General features: G+C 41.8%; 1 protein-coding gene across 2 annotated transcripts in view; it reads left to right on the forward strand.

Annotated features, from left to right (window-relative positions):
* Positions 1-18,906, forward strand: part of ELOVL6 (ELOVL fatty acid elongase 6) — a 122,694-nt gene extending 103,788 nt beyond the window's left edge. For both annotated transcript variants that reach the window (XM_032859843.1, XM_032859848.1), the window contains 2 exons: positions 8,812-8,963; positions 16,485-18,906. In XM_032859843.1, the coding sequence (XP_032715734.1) occupies positions 8,812-8,963; positions 16,485-16,909 (577 nt within the window). In that variant the 3' untranslated portion in view covers positions 16,910-18,906. The remainder of the gene's footprint in view (positions 1-8,811; positions 8,964-16,484) is intronic.
* Positions 18,907-19,283: the final 377 nt, after the last annotated feature.

Here is a 19,283-nt window from a genome sequence, read left to right on the forward strand (position 1 = left end):
CCACATTTATTTTTAGGTTTCCTTTAGTTCATACAACTAACTCACCTATTTTAATTTTCTGCGGTACTTAATTGGGTTCACTACTGGTAGTACTTTATGTCTTTGTTCCCACTGTAAAAGTCCGGAAACCAGCACATTTTTCTTTCCAATGTAGCTGAAAGTTGTGGGCTGGTCTCCACTTGTCCTGGAATGCATTAGATGACACCCCCATCAGCAGTTGAATAAAAAAGATAAGGCAAAGGCAGAAAACGTATCCATCAAAAGACATTAATTTTATGGAATTTAGCAGAACAAAAGGCTTAAAATTCAAATACAAGGATTCTCACCTAGCACAGCACCAATGCATAGATAAGTAACTTTCTTCATCAGCTACCTCAACAGCTTCATCCAAAGGTTCATGAAGTAGGAATGATGGGTGAGGGAGGGGAACAGTCCAGAAGGCGTCTTGGAAGGTGAAATCTCCAGAAAGTCCCTAACTCAGACCCATTCATGCCTCCATATCCAAGGTTCTGAACCAGTTCATTGGAGATAGATCCTAGACATTAGAATTGTTTTAGCTGTTTTTGGTGATTGTAATATCCAGTCAGGCTGAGAACCATTATGCTAAATGAAAGCCTGGTAGGCAGTCCGGTATCAGCACAGGGGCTGTAGTCCGAATATTCTGGTACTTAGTAACTGGATGACCTTGGGCCAGTCCCTTGCCCTTCCTGTGCCTACATCTTTTGCTCTATAACCAGGATAGGGGTGCTCCATGAAGTTATAAAACTCACATTTCATGATGGAGGAGCTCAGTAAAGTTCTTCAAATGTACAATACTATGCCAGCCTCTAGCACAATGCTTTCACAGGGTCAAGTACTTGTCAGCAAGAATCGAAGCTAGTATTGTGTGGCCGCCTTCCACTCTGGCCCTGATGGGGCTAAGGTTACTAGAAATTCCTCTATCTCAGATCAAAACATAATAATAGTAGCTCAGATAATAGTGAAAGAAAATCCTATACTATGAGACACAGTGCAATCTTAAAATTTCAGATTCACATTAAAATGTTATGAGTTCTACAGCCAAGTATTATGTTTCTCTGGGGAAATTCTAATGAGATCTATTATGGTACCAATTGTCCTTACTATTATTATTTTTTAATCTCCGCTCCCCCCTTTGCCTCCCCACTCTGCCAGGCTGGTTTTTATCAGGTTATTTTTTTTTAAACGTGAGCCAGCATTTCTTTGCCTTGCCAGATGCCTGGACTGCAAACTCCAGATTGCAAGGATAGCCCAGTTGCAAACTCCAGATGCGAAGACTGTACCCCAGTGTATTATCTAAGCAATATTTAGACCCATTGGGCTTTTCCTTTTTTTTTTTTTTTTTAATGCTTAGATTCACAAGTTAAGAAAGTAAACTGATACATCAGAAAGTGAATTGAAGTCAACCCAACCCCTCAAACATTAAATAAGGACATCTGTTTGAGATTGATGCTTTCTGACTGAGCGGGGGGATTTCTGATGAATGGAGCAGTCCTGGAGGGCTTGCCCGCCTTCTGTTTGTCAGGGAACCATGTTACCCACTAAGATACCTTCTCTGTCGTCTCCACAAGACTTTCCTCACCTACAGCTGCTTCCGTGAAGCCATCAGCTCTGATGGATTCCACACTGCCACATGTAACATTTTAATTAGGAGCTCGTGAACAGTATTAGCTGTGATACTATTTAACAATTAGGTACCATCACCAGAAACGCGGTGGAAACTACTCCGTGCTTCAAAACGTAATAGTTCTCCACCAAGGCCATGTGTATCCTCCCCTCCTTTTCTAAACTAGGCTCAGCTTTTCTACTCAGTACTTCTACTCAGTTTTAAATGATTTTTTTTAAGATTTTATTTATTTATTTGACAGAGATCACAAGTAGGCAGAGAGGCAGGCAGAGATAGAGAGAAGAGGAAGCAGGCTCCCTGCCGTGCAGAGAGCCCGATGCAGCACTTGATTCCAGGACCCTGAGATTATGACCCGAGTCAAAGGCAGAGGCTTAACCCACTGAGTACCCAGGCACCCAGTTTTAAATGATTTATTGCTGGTCTTCTTCATGATTGTTATTGGCTCTATGAGTCCCCTCTTGCCCAAAAACTCCATTGAATATGTCTGGCCTCTAAGAAGCAAAGCAGTCATTATCTAAGCAACATTTAGACTTTAACATATCCTTTTTTATTCAGAAAAAAAAAAAAGGTTTATTTAGCATTAGATTATAAATATTAGAAATGGGCACTAAAGATTAGGTTTCTAATAGCTTCTGAGAAAGAGCAAGACGTGACTATTGGAAAACAGAATTTGAGGAGGAATCATTGTTAACAGTTTGAAGGGTTTTTCCCATAAGTATTTTTATACCCATCATATATATTTTATAGCCATAAAAGCTTCTCAAAAGGTACACTAGTTGGGTTATTCCATACAGAATTTTTTTTTTGAAGATTTTATCCATCTACCTGAGAGAGAGTGAGAGAGAGCATGAGAGGGGAGAAGGTCAGAGGGAGAAGCCGACTCCCCATGGAGCTGGGAGCCCAAACTCCAGGATCATGACCTGAGCCGAAGGCATTCACCCAACCAACTGAGCCACCCAAGGCGCCTCATACAGAATATTTTTCTCCTTATATTTCTTACTTAACTATCTTGTATCTTGGAGCTTTTCCATGTCAGCATTTCGGGCAGATGTACCTGGCACACTTAGTAGTTGTATTGTGTTCGTTGTCATTTATTTAACCCTTCCCATATCAGTGGGCTTTTAGATTTTGTTCTAGCCATCTTATCTGTATTACAGAACATACAGTATGGTATATTTTTGCAAGTATGCCTAAAGGATACATTGTGTTTCCAACAATGGAAGTACTATGTCATAAGATGTGAGTATTCTCAATTTTGATATACAATATGCAATTTTAGCCTCACCTGCCTCGGTCCACAAATTGTTTGAGAGACTTTCTAATGTAGATGTCTGATTAAATATTCCAATCAAGACAAAGGAGTCAAACCTAGAAAGGATCACTCATCGAGAGATGAAATTGTACACTGTACTTCTTACTGAAAGAGTAGGGCAAGTAAATTATTAAACACTACTATGTCTATTCCCATGTAACTGCTGATTTATTGGGCAAAAAATGCACACCTTGATGGTTTGTTATATTATTATTATTACTGAAAAATGTATTTTTAACACAGGCTAAATGCTAGACCTGACTTAAGTAGACATTCTCTATTAACCATGCCTGTCATCAGGTGTGGAAAGGTTTTAGAAGCGGGATTGCACTTTGTCAAAGAAACATGATATGACATAGGGATGTCATTACTCCATATCACAAACACTGCATTCCTGTTTCACCTCTGGAGTCTAAGGGCATGACAGTGGATTGGGGGTTGTTGTTAATTTGCTTTAACCTCTTCGGGGATCATTGCATATTCTTCCTACTCTGGATACTGTTAGCATCTATGGCAAATGATAATTCAAGTTTTGTTATCAGGAAAATCAGGGACCTCTCCTAAGTTTGTAGAGTTGCTGCTGTTGGATCAGCTGTTGCCATGTTTTGAGAACTGACAAAATCTCACCCATTTTTTTTCTTTTTCTGACTGTAGAATACCCGTATAATAAACAGCTTTATTGCCCAGTCCTAAAAGTAATTGCCCCTTTGGTTATTGAGTTAGCGGGCTGAGGGGTTCTGCTGGCTGGCACTTCAGAATACAAACCTTTCAGAAACCCTTGTTTTGATTCCAGAACACCTTGCATTTAAGTTGAGAGCCCATAAGGGAAAAATGTAAAGCTGAGTTTATCTACCGTTGACGTTCAAGTTGAAACAATTGAAAGGTTTATTGATGATCTACACCTAAGAGTCTTTCTATCCAGAGCAGAATTCTGGAATTCTGTAGCTGGTATTGCAATTATTCCACTTTGACTTCCAGATGGCAGTAAAATTGGAAGGCTGGAACACAGAGTTATTCAAACTTTTCTCGAGTTGAACAATGATGAGGCCTCAGGGTCAGAGCCTGGGTTTGAAAGAAGATTCACCATGTCTCTCACACTTGTTTAGAAAGGACGCCAATACTTGTGAAAGGAAAAAACTGACACAACCTGAAAATGAGAACTTGTTTTCCAAACTTTTGCTCTAAATGTTTCAACATCTGTGTAATGGAATACATGATATATCCAAAGAAGAATCCCATCCAGATATACATGCATTGTCTCCCAGTCTTTTCTACTAGTCTCAGTGTCCGGGTGTCCTCAAGGGCTGGCTGATCGGGGATTAGGGTTGTATCTCAGTGTCACACTAAAAAGTTTCTATAAAGCCTTGCAAGCTAGTACCATTGTGATTGGTTAGTTATTATATCAATTGTAGGTAAGCACCCATTTAAAAAAAAATTTAATTGTCAATCTGATATATCCTTGCTTTAAAATAAGCAATGCAGAAATGTGTATATAGTATAAAAGAGAAGGTTCTCTCTCCCACCCCCAAAATACTCCCATTAACAGTCCAGTAGGCATTCTTGGTACCTCCTTGAGTCCATGCGATGGCAAAAGGCTAAAGATGAAGAAACAGACCTCTTTTGGACTAGGACTCCAGAACGTTTGTTTGCAGAGAAACACCTTAGCTAATCAAATCCCCTTGCCATATTGTGCCTAATGTAGCTGACAGAGAGCAGAAACATCCAATTCTCCCTTCACTGAGCTCTCTCCTGTTCCACTAACTGTTACAGTCAAAACTGGACTTTGACAAGAAAAATTATATATTCCCTTAAAAAAGATGCCAGTATGACCTTACAACTGGGAAAAGACCTATGATATAGCACTAATCTGCTCTCATTAAACACAATGGCCCAGACTCTCAGCTGGTTTGAGACTATAGATTTAGGATAATCTTTATCCTCTGATTGAAAGATAAATTTTACATGAACCAGATGTTTTTCTGTACCAGTCTCCTTGAAGATGTTCTATGGAAAATGCATATTTCACATCCTCTTGTGAACTTACTGGTTGTCACTTGTTTGTGAAAATTTGGCTCATGAAAAGAAGAGTGGTTGAGAATGTTGAAGCCATGTCCAGGCATGGCCGGGAAGAATGTCAAGATTGATTAGAAATGTCCACCATGAGAATAAGCAAGGACTGGGGGGAGCAGAACATAAGCTCCATATCTATCTTTTACATCACGGTGTGTCTCAAGATGATATGACTTAAGATGCCTGGCTCATTCAGTGGAGCATGCGACTCGATCACAGGGTCATGAGTTCGAACCCCACATTGGGTGTAGAGTTCGCTTAAATAAATGAATTTTAAAAAGAGAGAGATGATGTAACTTAAGAAGGAAAAATGTCTTCTGACCTAAAGTATTTTTTGGTCAAGTATCATAGCCTCAGGGCCTGAGCCTAGATATAAGAAAAAGCCATATTGTTCCAAAGTGTACCATGGCTGAGATGTACCAGGGGCAGAGCTCCTGGCTTCTCACACATAACAATCCATCCCATTGGCTAAGCAGCTCCCTCATGCTGCCCCCCCAGCAGGAGCATTGTCACATCACAACAAAGCGCTCACAGACACATAGGCCTGATGGCTGGCACTGACAATTTCCCTGAAAAAATGCATTGCCCTCTGTTCTAAGTCAGCCTTATTGTTGAGAGCTTAGGGAGTGAGGCTGAGGTCCAGATATGGGATGATCATATGTGCTATACACTGATTCCCAGCAATACTGTGGCCACATCATCTCCACACTTATCATGCTGCAGTGCTCTGAAATGACCTCCTTGTACACTGACCCTCAAATTCTGAATCCCTATTTATCCCAACATCAAATCCCGCTTCTTCTGATGTCTTCCAGTACCGCCCCCTACCCTAGTCAGAGTTAGCATATTGCTTCTTGTTAGCCCCGCATCTGGGACATTGCCAGTCCATATTTAGCAACTGAAAGAATAAATTAAAGCATGCCGATGCTTAAGAAATGGGCTATGAACTACAATGGTTTTTGAGACCCAAGAAGAGGAAAGGACGGTGACTATTCCAGAGGTGCTTTCTTTGTCTCTGCTCTGATCTTGTATGAAGCACAGAGTCTGGCAGCAGAACAGGAAAGGAGGGTCTCTGTGGCTGTCACTGGGCTGGCATTTAGCTCTGGACAATATGCTGATCGTTCAGAAATGTCCTAGACCAGGGGTTGATGAACAGAGACAGATACATATCAAAAGTGTGTCACTTTTCTGTTTATCTGCTTTGGGCTTGTACCAAAGTCATTGACTTCTCTCCCACTGGCTTATGGAAAGCCGATAACTGATGTAGTCAGGAGCTGACTTAGGAGCTGATGTAGTCAGTATTTTGACTTAGACATACCGTGTAGCCACAAAATATTAACTAGTGTTCCAAGGTCTACCGAAAACCCGATCTTGTGTGTTGTATCTGCTGGAACACAAGTAATAGCAGAATTCCAAAGGGCTTAGACAATAAGAAAGCTTTCTCAAAAATGAGAAGCCTTGCAAGAAGGTCACTGAAAGATTGGCTGAGTCCAATCCACTTGGTCACATTTTGCAGGAATAACTTATGTCCTCATGGTAGCTCCCGCCCTCTGGTAAGATGGCTGCCGCACCCCCAGGCCGTACATAGTAAAAAGCAAGGAAACCTTCCCACATGCCACAGGGCCCCTAGCAGCCCAGTGCTCACACCACATTGGCTAGAAGTGGGTCAATGCCCACCCCTAACCAATCACCGGTAAGGGAAATGGGATTAGTAAAACTTGCTGAAGAAATTAGGATATACTCCTAAATCGAAGATGGTGTCACCTTCCTTGGGCGAATCATGAGTTAACAGAAACTGGACAAAATCAGGCTTCTTCTCAAACGGAGCAAGAAGAAGGACTTGGCTCTTGAATAGGTAACCAGCAGCATCTGCTGTGTATGCCTAGCAGAGACAGCACGTCCAGACTTTCGTAGTACCCTCACAGCAGCAAAGTCCAAGGGCCCAGTGTGTGAATTACCTTAACTTGGCGATGGTGGCCACTCTTCACATTACCATTTTGCCATCATCCGGTGAGGTAAAGACACACAAAAAGTCAATTCAGATAACACAGAAAAATCACCATGACCTGACTTTACCAATGAGTTCCAATTCTCCATTCTCCAATTAGGACAGTTTATTGCCTGTAAAGACACGGGTAGTTCCACTTGGGAGGGGATATTTCTTTGAGATAAGAAACTGGAAAAGGGCAGCCTTGGAGCGAACAGGGAGAAAAGCTCCCTAGGAGAACATATATGCAAAGTCCCTAAGGCAGAAAACGGAAAGGATAAGAAAGTGGTGGAATGATTGGCTCACAGTGAGCAGGAAGAAAATGGCGGTTGGAAGGGTGGAGACGGGGGACAAAGGGGCCATTCAGAGCCTCAGAGGTCCTATTAAGGAGCTGGGGGGTTTTATTCTGTATGCAGTGGGAAGCCACTAAAGGATTAAATAGGATCTCCAACTGTAAAGTGATACCAAAACTCCCATGCAGGATCATTTTGTATGTTGGAAAGAGTAATTCCATTTAATGCAGGCTGTATATCATTAGAGAAGCTACTTACAAAGTCCCAACTTAATAAACTAACAGTTGCCAGGAATTCAACTTTATTGCCTTGCCTTTAGGCAAAGTGACTTTTAGTTCTAGTTGGCAAACACAAGCTGACGGCCTAGTGGAATGGCTTATTTTGAAGCAACTCTTAAGAACTCTTAAAGAAACAATAATGCCTCTGAGGAGAAATGAAAGCTCCTGTTCCCAATTTGGTGAGGCTGCTACTCGTCTCAGCAGCTGTTCACTGGCTAACCTCCTAACTGACTTGGCCCCTTGAAGGGGATGCTGCCAGAAGAAGGATGGCCGAGTATGTCCCCACATGGTCAGCTGGCTTTGCTTTCAGTCATGCATGTGGTCCACATGCTCTGGTACACATGCCTGAGGGATCCCTCCTTAATGGAGACTGACTGTTCCAGCTGCAAAGTTCTTTCACACTTAAGGTTGCATTACTGAGCTCAACACATTCCAGAGCTCTCCTCTTTCCTTGGCAGTTCCTTGATAAAAGTGCCCGAAGCTAGTTTATTTTTCAATCATCTTTGAGTACCTGCACCTGTGGGGAGGCCAACACGTGACAGGGCTTTGAAGAATGGGGTTCCAACAGGGTTAGCCTGTGGTTATGGGGAGCTCAAGGGAATGAGCCTGACTGGAGAGCTAAGCCTGCTGGCTTCCATGAGAAAGATGGATTAGAGAGTGGAAGGGGGGTAAGCGATGACAGTGGTGGTTTGGAGGCCGCTGCAGGGGTCCAAAAAGATGCCAAGGAGGAGGTCTGCATTGATAAGGCTAGTCCAAAGATAAAGGAAGAGTTGGCTGAGAGAAACAAACCGATACCCAGGCAATCAAGCCGGGGCGGAGGTGGGGGAACTTTGAAAATGACTGGACATAGGACAGACCTGAGCTCTTGAATGAGTTTTCAAGCCAACCCCAACTCATCCCCAAGGGAGAGTTCTCAAACTGAAACATAACAGTCACCAGCTTCTTCATGAGATCCTGCCCTGGCTCCATTCCGTTTGGCCGTGACCTCTTCTTGGTACAGTGATGACATACATGATGGCATCGTGTATGATCTTCAGAATAAAGCACTGAGAAGTTGTGTTGCTCTTGTTTACAAAACATTTTAAGATGCTTCTGGGTCAATGCAAATGATTGCAAGGCATCTATATACCTCTTTCCCCAATGGCAGACAGTCTTCTAAGTATGGGTAATGTCAGAAATGAAATGATTTGCCTGAATGTTGTTTCTTTTCTCTTTTCATTATAAAGTATATTCGGTGCTCTTCGAACTGGTGCTTATATGGTGTACATTTTGATGACCAAAGGCCTGAAGCAGTCAGTTTGTGACCAGAGTTTTTACAATGGACCTGTCAGCAAATTCTGGGCTTATGCATTTGTGCTAAGCAAAGCACCTGAACTAGGTGAGTGTCTTCTCTCCTTCCGTTTCCACCCCCACCCTTCTGGGTAGCTACACACCCACAAGATATATTTATTAGAAAACGGACAAAGAAACCATTCGAAGGTCCTATTTTATTGGTTGCAATGAATTTGAGTTCTTGACTAACTTTTCCACTATCTCTTTCTCTCCCCTCCTTCCTTCTGTTTCAACAATTATACGTTGTGTGGGGCGTCCAGGTGGCTCAGTGGGTTAAGCCTCTGCCTTCAGCTCAGGTCATGATCTCAGGGTCCTGGGATCGAGCCCCACATCAGGCTCTCTGCTCAGAGAGCCTGCTTCCCGCCCCCCTCTCTCTGCCTGCTGCTCTGCCTACTTGTGATCTCTGTCTGTCAAATAAATAAAATCTTAAAAAAAAAAATTATATGTAGTGTATGTGAAGAGCAAAATAGCTTACAGAAACATGCAGACTTCCAGACACTACTGGAAATACACTCCCAGGGGCATATAAAATCCACACACAGTCCCTTCTGTCCAGCGCATTAACGACTGTGCTAAGTTGAGAATATGGAAGAATATTCGCAGTGCAGCTCTCTCCTGGTCCCACATGGAAGCAGACTTTCATCCTGGAGTTAGGATTCAGATGAGGAGACTAGGCTTTCCGTTTGGGTGTCCTCCTGTTCTAATTAACAAATGGAAAGCATTGGTTTCTGGTGTTGTTTGATTTGAATCATCTAAGAGATGGGCCTTGGAGAAGAGAAATGTGGCTCCCCTTCTAGAACTGAATCCAAAATACTGGCTGTGTACATAGAAGGTTTTTCCATCAGCTCTTTAATGGTCTTGAATATAAGGTGGTGCAGATTCATAGAAACAGTGGGAAATTCATGGCAAGGTTGTGACATGAATATAGTTTACCAGGAAAATACCTTACTGCCAGAGAAAGGGATCTGCTGGTGATCACAAACTCTGGACTCATCCATGAGCAGTACTGGCCATCATCTCACAATCTCATATATATCCTTAAGGAACACCTATTCATTCTCTGGGTTTTTTTCATTTTTTATCGGGAATTAAGAATTGTATTATTTAGTTCAAAAAATGTATTTATAGTTGGGTCCCCTCTCCTGTTTCTCCTAAAAGGGGGTTAGAGGTTGTACTTTGCTTATAAACCACATATAATCAAGCTATCCACAGTCTTTCTTTAAGGTGTCTTTCGTATATATCCTGTGTCTGCTCACAAAGGATAGGAGGTATCTTGGATGTGTATGTTAGCAGCCTATCTATCCACTTTTCTTTTTTAAGATTTTATTTATTTATTTGAGAGAGAGAGAGAGCATGAGAGGGGAGAAAGTCAGAGGGAGAAGCAGACTCCCCATGGAGCTGGGAGCCCAATGTAGGACTTGATCCCAGGACTCTGGGTCATGACCTGAGCTGAAGGCAGTTGCTTAACCAGCTTAACCAACTGAGCCACCCAGTGCCCTCTATTCACTTTCTACCAGCAGCTATACCCCTGTTGTCTACAAAGAATGGACAATTGATTTGAACTGTGTGTGTTTTCCCAAGTCAAAGGCAAGGGAAGATCAGCAGAGGGAAACTGAAAACCTTTGCTTAAGAAGAGCAGGGGTATGGAGATGAATGCTCTACAGTCCAAAATAACTAGATCACTGTTGTTCGTGCACACACACGTGCAAGAGCCCATGGAGGCAGACTTAGGTTGAAATGCATTGGTATGGATGTATTCATTCATTCACTTAACATATTTATATTAAGCGCCAGCAAGGGGTATTTAATAGGGGCTTGAATGGAATGTCTAACTCCTCCAAAAAGAAATTTAGAATATGAATTTTACGAACCAGGCCCCAGGAAGTGATTTTTCATATTTGAATTGAGACCACAAGCTGCCAAATCGTAGGCTACAAAAATGTTTTTCCAACTTGGAGCTACACACAGTGCCTAAGACAGATGTGTTTTGAGGAATTTCAAGATTCTATGGTAACATTTTAATTTTGTGTTTTCACTTAGAGATAAAATAAAAGACTGTCTTGACAGATCTATTTCTTTCACAGTGATTCTTTAGATTCATAGAGCATCTGAGCCAGATTACTTTTTCTCAAACCAGTGTTGGTCTGAGAATGTGAGCCTGTATCCTCATGTATCACCTTGGGGTTCGGTGACATTTTCTTTTAAATGCATACGTTATTAATATTTGAGAATTTTTCACTTTGAGAACTATCGATCTCTCCGACTTTTAATTTATGCAGTATAATGAGCATCCTTATGAATCTCCCCATCTTTTTTGATAGAGCTGACTACAGCTGTATGAAAACAGTAAATGCATGAACCCCCTGGCTCCCTCTACATGTCAGCACTAAACACTTCACACAATTTCACAACCCTCAACATTTTCAAAAACCAGCAACAATGGTGCCTCTATGCTTCTGGCCCTTAAGTCTTAAATCACAAAGTAGCAACCTTAGTCTTTGCTTCTAGAAATCCTTTCCCTTGCAAGGGCTGCTTGTCTGCACTCTGAGTTTTAGCCAGGTGTATTTGAGGGACTTGAAACTAAAAATAGTCCCTTCCACCTTTAGAATAATTTCTTGAAGAGCCACCTCAACCTATTCATAATGGTCATTTTTCTTCAGAGACATGAGTAGCCCTATATTGTCTTGTCCACCCCTCTTCTGTTCCAGACTGACATCAAAGTTTTAGGAGGGCGGACAGAGTTAGAATTTCCACACAAGAGCTATTAGTGAAGCACTTAGAGGTATTTGTGCTGTGTCCTCTGTCTTGTTAGCATGTTAGTGTGGATGATGCTGATTAATCATCTGTCTTAATTTAATGTCACCCCAGCCATGCCACTCCCTACCTCCCCCACGTTGACGTAAAATTAAACACAATTCTATTCCCTCTTGAGCCCAGAAGGAACTGTACTGTAGTCCGTTGTGCCGCAGTTTCAATAATCCCTTTCCCTAAGAAGCCTTATTCACCATAGTGGTTTGTAGGTTGGATATCAAACAATCCATTTCTTGACAGTTAAAACAGGATTGAAGTGCAGACATTGGGCTAAAGGGTTGGAAAAAAATAAAACCTTTAACTTGATCTGGTTCTTTCATGAGACTTCTTCATGTCATTTCAGGTTCATTATACAGGTTATTTCATGGTCAGAGTCCCCTTTTTTCAATTTTAAGATATGCCTTATTTTCCCTCAAATGTTCTGGAGCTCATTGACAAATGGCCTTCCCCAACTAAACTGTGAATCAAAATAGGTCCAAAAACCAGATAGCCAGTCCCTAGCCCTAATTAGCACATGTATTTTTTTGCTCTTAGAAGACGTTGCTGCTACCGTTTAATTAAGAAAGATCTATCGACTTGGATTATTGAGAACTTTTCTTATTTTTAGGTCCTAAGCTCAGCTTCTCAGTACACTAAGGTCCTAGACTCCCTTATGTGCAGCAGAAAGGGAAGGTTCCCATGAGAAGAAATTGTTCTGTGTTCAATACCGAAACTCTATTTTCCCACCAAAACCCACATGCCCGCAGTTTTCACTATATTTTTGCGGGGGGGGGGGGTGCAGGCAAAATACACATGACATCAGATTTACCATTTCTAAGTGTACAAGGCTGTGGCACTAAGAACACTTGCATCATTGCACGGTCCTCACCACCATGCTTCTCTAGCACTGTTTCATCTTCCCCAGCTGACACTACCCATTAACCCCTATCCTTTGCTGAACTTTTAATAACAAGAAGGGCTTTCTGTTTTTGCAGAAAACAATGAGCTCATTTCAGTGAATTATAGAGTTACGACCCATTAGAACAAATGAGGAGAAGAGAACCACCAGCCCGCTCTGCGTGCCAAAATCTTGTGCGCCTACTGTTTGAGTTATATTAAAACCTGCTGAGATTTGCTTTTGTTAAAACTTGGAAACATCTGCTCCGAGTCTCAGTCCTTGCTCAGTTGAGCTTGTCATTGTTTCTGAAACTCTGACTCAGCAGAGCTCCGGCTAACTGTGAAGAGGGGCACGGCCATCTGGGACAAACCACACAGAGTGGCCTCTTGGTGACTGCGAGCACCCTGGTAGTTTCCAACTGCCAACTGACTGCTCCCCAGTGACACAGACATCTGTACTTAACAGGCACACAGGCTGGAGGCAGATCGTTTGGAAGGGACACTTGGGAATGAGAATACCATGTCCTGCCTGGCTCTTGGCTGAAAACAGCTGAATCAAAAGTTAGACTGTGGTAGAGAAAACACGAGCCAGTGGCCACTCGAATGGGTGACGTGGCTGAATCGTTCAAGAGTCAAAAGTCCCACTGCTTACTGTTGGCCAACATTCTTTCCATAAGGCACCAGACCTTTGACCAAGAAAGATGGGTTGGCCAACGTCAGTCTTTATCTTTGGTTTGCATTTTCAGGTCACTCGGTAGCTTTTGGCAGGGCTGTAAATACTCTATCTTGGTACAACTGGCTCACGGCAAATCAAGCGCGATATTATGCAGTTTCCATGGAAGAAAAGAAATTTATAACTGCCAGGGTGTTGTGACTGATGCATCTTAGCCGCAGTATCGAAAAAAAACAAACAAACAAAAGAAAAAAAAACATAGGAGCTCTCAGGAAGCCCTTCTGGAACCCCACCAGTTTCCCCTTCTGTTTCCCCATGGGAAACTGCCATTCCCTAGGTCAACAACCTACTTGGGAATAGTAACCTTGATGCAGCCTTGGAGTGGTGGTCCTGAGAGGCTCCAGAGCTAGTATTGGAAAATAGTCATCTTCATTACTCCACCTGCCATCCTGTATGTCTGTTCCAGAAAAAATTCTTAAAGGAATTCAAATTAATTTTGTTTTAAAGATCTCTTGACATCGGGGCACCTGGGTGGCTCCGTTAAGCGTTAAGCGGTTAAGTCGGTTAAGCGTCCAACTCAAGGTTTCAGCTGAGGTCATGACCGCAGGATCGTGAGATCAAGCCCCATTTGGAATCCATGCTCAGCACGAGTCTGCTTGGGTTTCTATTTCCTTCTCTTTCTGCCCCTCCCCCCCTGCACTCTCCCTCTCTCTCTCTCTCAAAATAATAAATAAATCTTTAAAAAAATAATAAAGATCTCATAACATGTGCTTCATCTCCGGCTCCCCCCTCTTAAATGGAAACATGTAATGTGTCTTAATCATGCCGTCCACTCATGAGATCTGAGACCCCCTACTCAGACAGGAAAAACACAAAGCTAGTTTCAGTACCAGAACTGTAGGTTCCACTTTTCGTTTCGGGTTAGCCCATTCTGATATGGTCTGTCTTTTGTCCCCTATTACTCTTCTCATACTAAAATTGTTCTTCAGAAAACAATAAAGTTTTAATATAAAAGTGATGATAGAGTCAAAACTAAATCTAAAGAAATAAAATGGTTGAGCTACTTATTGCTCTACAGCAAATAACCTTATACAGTGTGTTTGGATATTGCATGGCTTGTACGTTTCTGTCATGCTTAGAGACTCATAAAAAAACATATTTTCAATTATGAATGGATTTGTTTTTACCATGTAATTCTTTGGACTTCTACCTTCTTTCCACCGCGAACAAAAGTAAGCTGGAATTATTGTGTCTATGTTATAGTTTACTGAGTGAAGGGAGGCACAGAGTAGTAATTACACAGAAATAGTGGATCTTTGACAGGCACACAAAAATAGCACAGTTTAACACTAAGAAGTAGACCCCAGGTCTCCTGATACCAGTTTTGTCTCTGAAGTACACAAACAGAGTTACCGTCACCATCAATCATTATCAGTCTAACATTTATAGGCATAATTTGTCAGGCATCTCACAAGAGAGAAAAGGACTTCAAAGAAAATTTTATAATATGTCTGGAAATACAGCTCTCCTTTTCTGTCCTAAACAAATATGAAGTACTACTGTTTAACACTTCAGTAGGGAAACAAATGAATAGCTCCTGCTGAATGGAATGGGGTACCACCTGGTTTATTCTAGCCATGGCCATTAGAACCTTAAAAATCTTCCCAAGGCCTCGTATTCCTTGACCTTCCCTAGTGCCAAATGGTTTAGGACATCGGTGAAGTCTGAGGGATAAGACAAGGATAAGCACTAATTCCCTTTGTGCTTAATTAGATTTCAGAACAAGAAGGACCTTATAGTTCTCCTTGTTGTACAGAAAGGAGTCAAGTTTGAGTTCAGTAAAGGTCATAAAGGAGGTTGGGTTTTCCCATCCTTGAGAAGAACACAGAGATAGGAAAGAGAATGGATCATGAATCCTGTTTTTGTCCCACATCCCCGTATCCCTTCCCCTTTTTTCATACTTGTTAATGAAATCGTGTGCATTTTTTACTGTGTTTCTCTTTATCCATTTTGTTGTAAGTGTCTTATGGTATATTTTTTGGAATCCATAAGGCTTTTGAGAGAATCATTACATATAAATAACATCTACCTACCTGAGTACTATTCTAGCTTCTATAACATAAATTTTCCTACCTTAGGGACAGAGGTCTTTTTCTTCAAAAGGATATTGTTAATAATAGATTTTGAAAAGCTTTCTCAAAGTTAACTCCGTAAAAATGTGTGTTGTTCTCCGTTCTTATTATTCAATTCATTGGTATAAAATATTCAGGTTACCATGTTCAGCAAATATGGTAGAGGGTGACTTTTTCTCTCTTTTTCTATTTTTGCCTTTTGTTTCAGTTTTACTCCTCTGATTGCCAAATGTCTGCTGAAGCTTCACCTTTTACAGGGAGCTCACAAAGATGGGTTTTTTAGGAATGGCTTTTGCCATATACCAAAGACAAATGGTCTTCCTGCTCTAGTGAGGCCTATGAACGTTTGCTGGGCCCTCAAATTCTTTTTTTTTTTTTTTAAGATTTTATTTATTTATTTTTTGTTCATTATTTATTTATTTGACAGACAGATCACAAGTAGGCAGAGAGGCAGGCAGAGAGAGAGGAGGAAGCAGGCTCCCTGCTGAGCAGAGAGCCAGATGTGGGGCTCCATCCCAGGACTCTGAGATCATGACCTGAGCCGAAGGCAGAAGCTTTCACCCCCTGAGCCACCCAAGCGCCCCTGGGCCCTCGAATTCTAATCTGTCTCTCTCCATTGACAAATGATCTAAGAGAAGTCACTTCACTCTTCCAGATAATATTCCCTAAAATGTACGGTCGAGTTAGAAATTGGGTCACTTGATTGCTCATGTCCCTTCTAGGTCAGAAATTGATAAGATTTTGTGTAAAACAGCCTTCTAAAAGTAACATTTATTGCGTGTTCTCCATGTGCCGGGAGGACACACTGGTTATCATACTTAGCCCTCAGGCGATTCCAATCTACGACTGTTATCCCCGTTACTATCTCCATTTTACAGAAACTGGAAAATAGCGAGGATAAGTAGCTTACCCAAGCTCACAGAGCTAGTAAATACCTATCCAGGATTCTAACCCAGTCCATCTCACACTCAAGTACGAGTTCAAGCTATGTCCTTTCTTGGGAAAAAGATGAATTATCATTACGTCATGGTCAAGGGGCTCACATAGGTTTTTTTTGTCCTTCTCTGTCTTTCAGGAGATACAATATTCATTATTCTGAGGAAGCAAAAGCTGATTTTCCTGCACTGGTACCACCACATCACTGTGCTGCTGTACTCGTGGTACTCCTACAAGGACATGGTAGCCGGGGGCGGTTGGTTCATGACCATGAACTATAGCGTGCACGCCGTGATGTACTCTTACTATGCCTTGCGAGCGGCGGGTTTCCGAGTTTCCCGGAAGTTTGCCATGTTCATCACCTTGTCCCAGATCACTCAGATGCTGATGGGCTGTGTCATTAACTACCTGGTCTTCTACTGGATGCAGCATGACCAGTGTCACTCTCACTTTCAGAACATCTTCTGGTCCTCACTCATGTACCTCAGCTACCTAGTGCTCTTCTGCCACTTCTTCTTTGAGGCCTACATCGGCAAGATGAGGAAAACAACGAAAGCTGAATAGTGTTGGAACTGAGGAGGAAACCATAGCTCAGGGTCATCAAGAAAAACAATAGACAAAAGAAAAATGGCACAAGGAATCACATATGGTGCAGCTAAATCAAAACAAAACACATGAGCAAACATAAAACCCAAGGCAGCTTAGGGATAATAAGGTTGACTCAACCCAGTAAGTTTATGATCCTTTTTGGGTGAGGACTCGCTGAGTGAACCTCCGTCTCAAAGGACTGCTGCTGGAAAACCCCATTCCCTCCTTAACTGTCAGCTCTAGGACAAATAAGAACAAAAGTGAGCCAGCGGCACAGAGAGAGAGAAATCGAAGGTCAAGAAAGGCTATTAACACTATATGAAAAAAAAAAGTATTTACTAAGTGTTATATTTCTCTAAGAATGAAAGAAGTTTACTTAAACTGTGCGAGCACATACACACACAATCTCTTTGGACACTAAACTGGAGCCAGTAGAATAGATACAAAATGGAAGAGACACAGGGTGGATATCTAGAACAATAACGCTTGTGCAAAAATTAAAGCCTTTTTAAGAGAGGCTGTAGCTGTAGCCCCCCATGAGAAAAGATGTCTTAATCACCTCTCATGAAGACGGATGTAAACAATTTTATTTCCACGAAGAGAAGGACTGGTGTTTTTCCCTTCCTAGCACAGTCTCGGGCTAGTGAGTTTGCCAGAACCAAACGGGGCACAGTGTTTTTCCGAGGTTCTTCCTGGGAGAATGGGAATGGTGCAGGCCAGTTCCTAAAGGGGCAGCTCTACCTCTGAGCATTTCTGATGGTTTTACTGAAATTTCCACTCTGAAATGAGCTCTGAAGGATTATCTTTGGTTCAGCAGCCCCAGGCTTTTGAGCAGAAGAGTGAATACCGAATAGCAAAGTTAAAACCCGACCAAATGATTTGAAAGTGGATTCTGGATCACCTCTAAGAAGGGTCAGCCCCATACCATTCTTGAGCTGGGAAAAGGACAGTTGGGAAAAAGATGGGAGCCGAGGATCAACCCAACAGATACATTCTGTATTCCCCGCTCTATTTGACTTCACACACACACACACATGGCTTTCCAAGTGAAGCCCTGTTGTACAGTCCATATTTTCTATATTTTTGTGACTTTCAAAAAGAAATCTGCAGGGCTCTTCCTGATATTGGGTGAACACTGTGTTTCCGCATCATCTGCGTCTGCTCCCTGAGCGTCGCAGAGGTGTGTAAAGTGCCCTCTGCTGGTCAAGTGGAGATACTTCAACAAACCCTTCATGGCAAGTTTGGCTGAACAGCTGACAACAAAGGGCCCCCCCCCCATAGACTTAACCCTTCAAATTTTCAATGATATAAAATACTCATCATATTTTTGGCCAAATCAGAAGACCTTCTTCCTGCTTCAAGTCAGCTTCAGAAATTTTTTTAAAAGGGACTTCTGCTCTGGAACTCAGAAAATCAGTTTATTAAGAGCCATATTCTTTAAAAAAAGAGAGAGAGAGAGAGAGAAAGAAATGAAAGCTAGATAATATAATATTATCTGTCATACTTCAGTCCTTTACAAGCCAAATAAATGTGTAAACATTCCTAGTATTTCAAAGAAGCAATGATGTAAAATTGTTCAATGTGATACGCTAGTATTCTAATTGGTTAAGTAGCTTCATGACTAGACAAACTAGATGACACGATTAGCGGCTACACTGCATAGATGACACGCATCACCACACATACGTGCACACAGATGTGGGGTACACTCAACTTCAAAGCCCAAATGAACAGGAACACATTTTCTGGCTAGCAGAAAAAGAAAACCATTGTTTATCTTTCTTGCTTTATTTGAAAGTGTACAGTAAAAGGGATTTTTTTCAGATTATTTTTATATTATTTGAGCTTTAACCGTGCTGTCATTCATGAAACAGAGCTGCTCTGCTTCTCTGTCAGAGATGACACGGTCTCTCTCAGCATCTTGTTTATGTGTGGAATTTGAAAGAATAAAGTTTTATCCCATTCTGTGTGAATGGTTTGAACAATGAACAAAGAATCCATGCAAACCAAGTCAGAACCGCTAGACCCCGGGGTGGGGGCGGGGCCAGGCAGGGGAGGGAAGCTGTGACATTTGTGTGACATTATCGGGGACGCTTTATGATGTCTTGACATTGGTTCATAGGCGAGAAGCAACTGGTGGATGGGTTGGGATTCCTAGGGTGAAAACTGAGGCGAGCTAAAAGGAGAGGTCCTGCTATCACACCTAAGAGGTTCTTAGGCTGCAAATAATGTTCTTTTGAGCTCTGAAAAGACATGATACTGTGCAATAAGCTTTTTTTCTCATGAAAGAAAATGAGCAGAATAATTCATATGAGGAAAAGGCCAAATAACAACTGACTTGTGTTTAATC

This window comes from Lontra canadensis, unplaced genomic scaffold (genome assembly GCF_010015895.1).
Source record: "Lontra canadensis isolate GAN:19392208 unplaced genomic scaffold, GSC_riverotter_1.0 scaffold1, whole genome shotgun sequence".
Taxonomy (NCBI): domain Eukaryota; kingdom Metazoa; phylum Chordata; class Mammalia; order Carnivora; family Mustelidae; genus Lontra; species Lontra canadensis.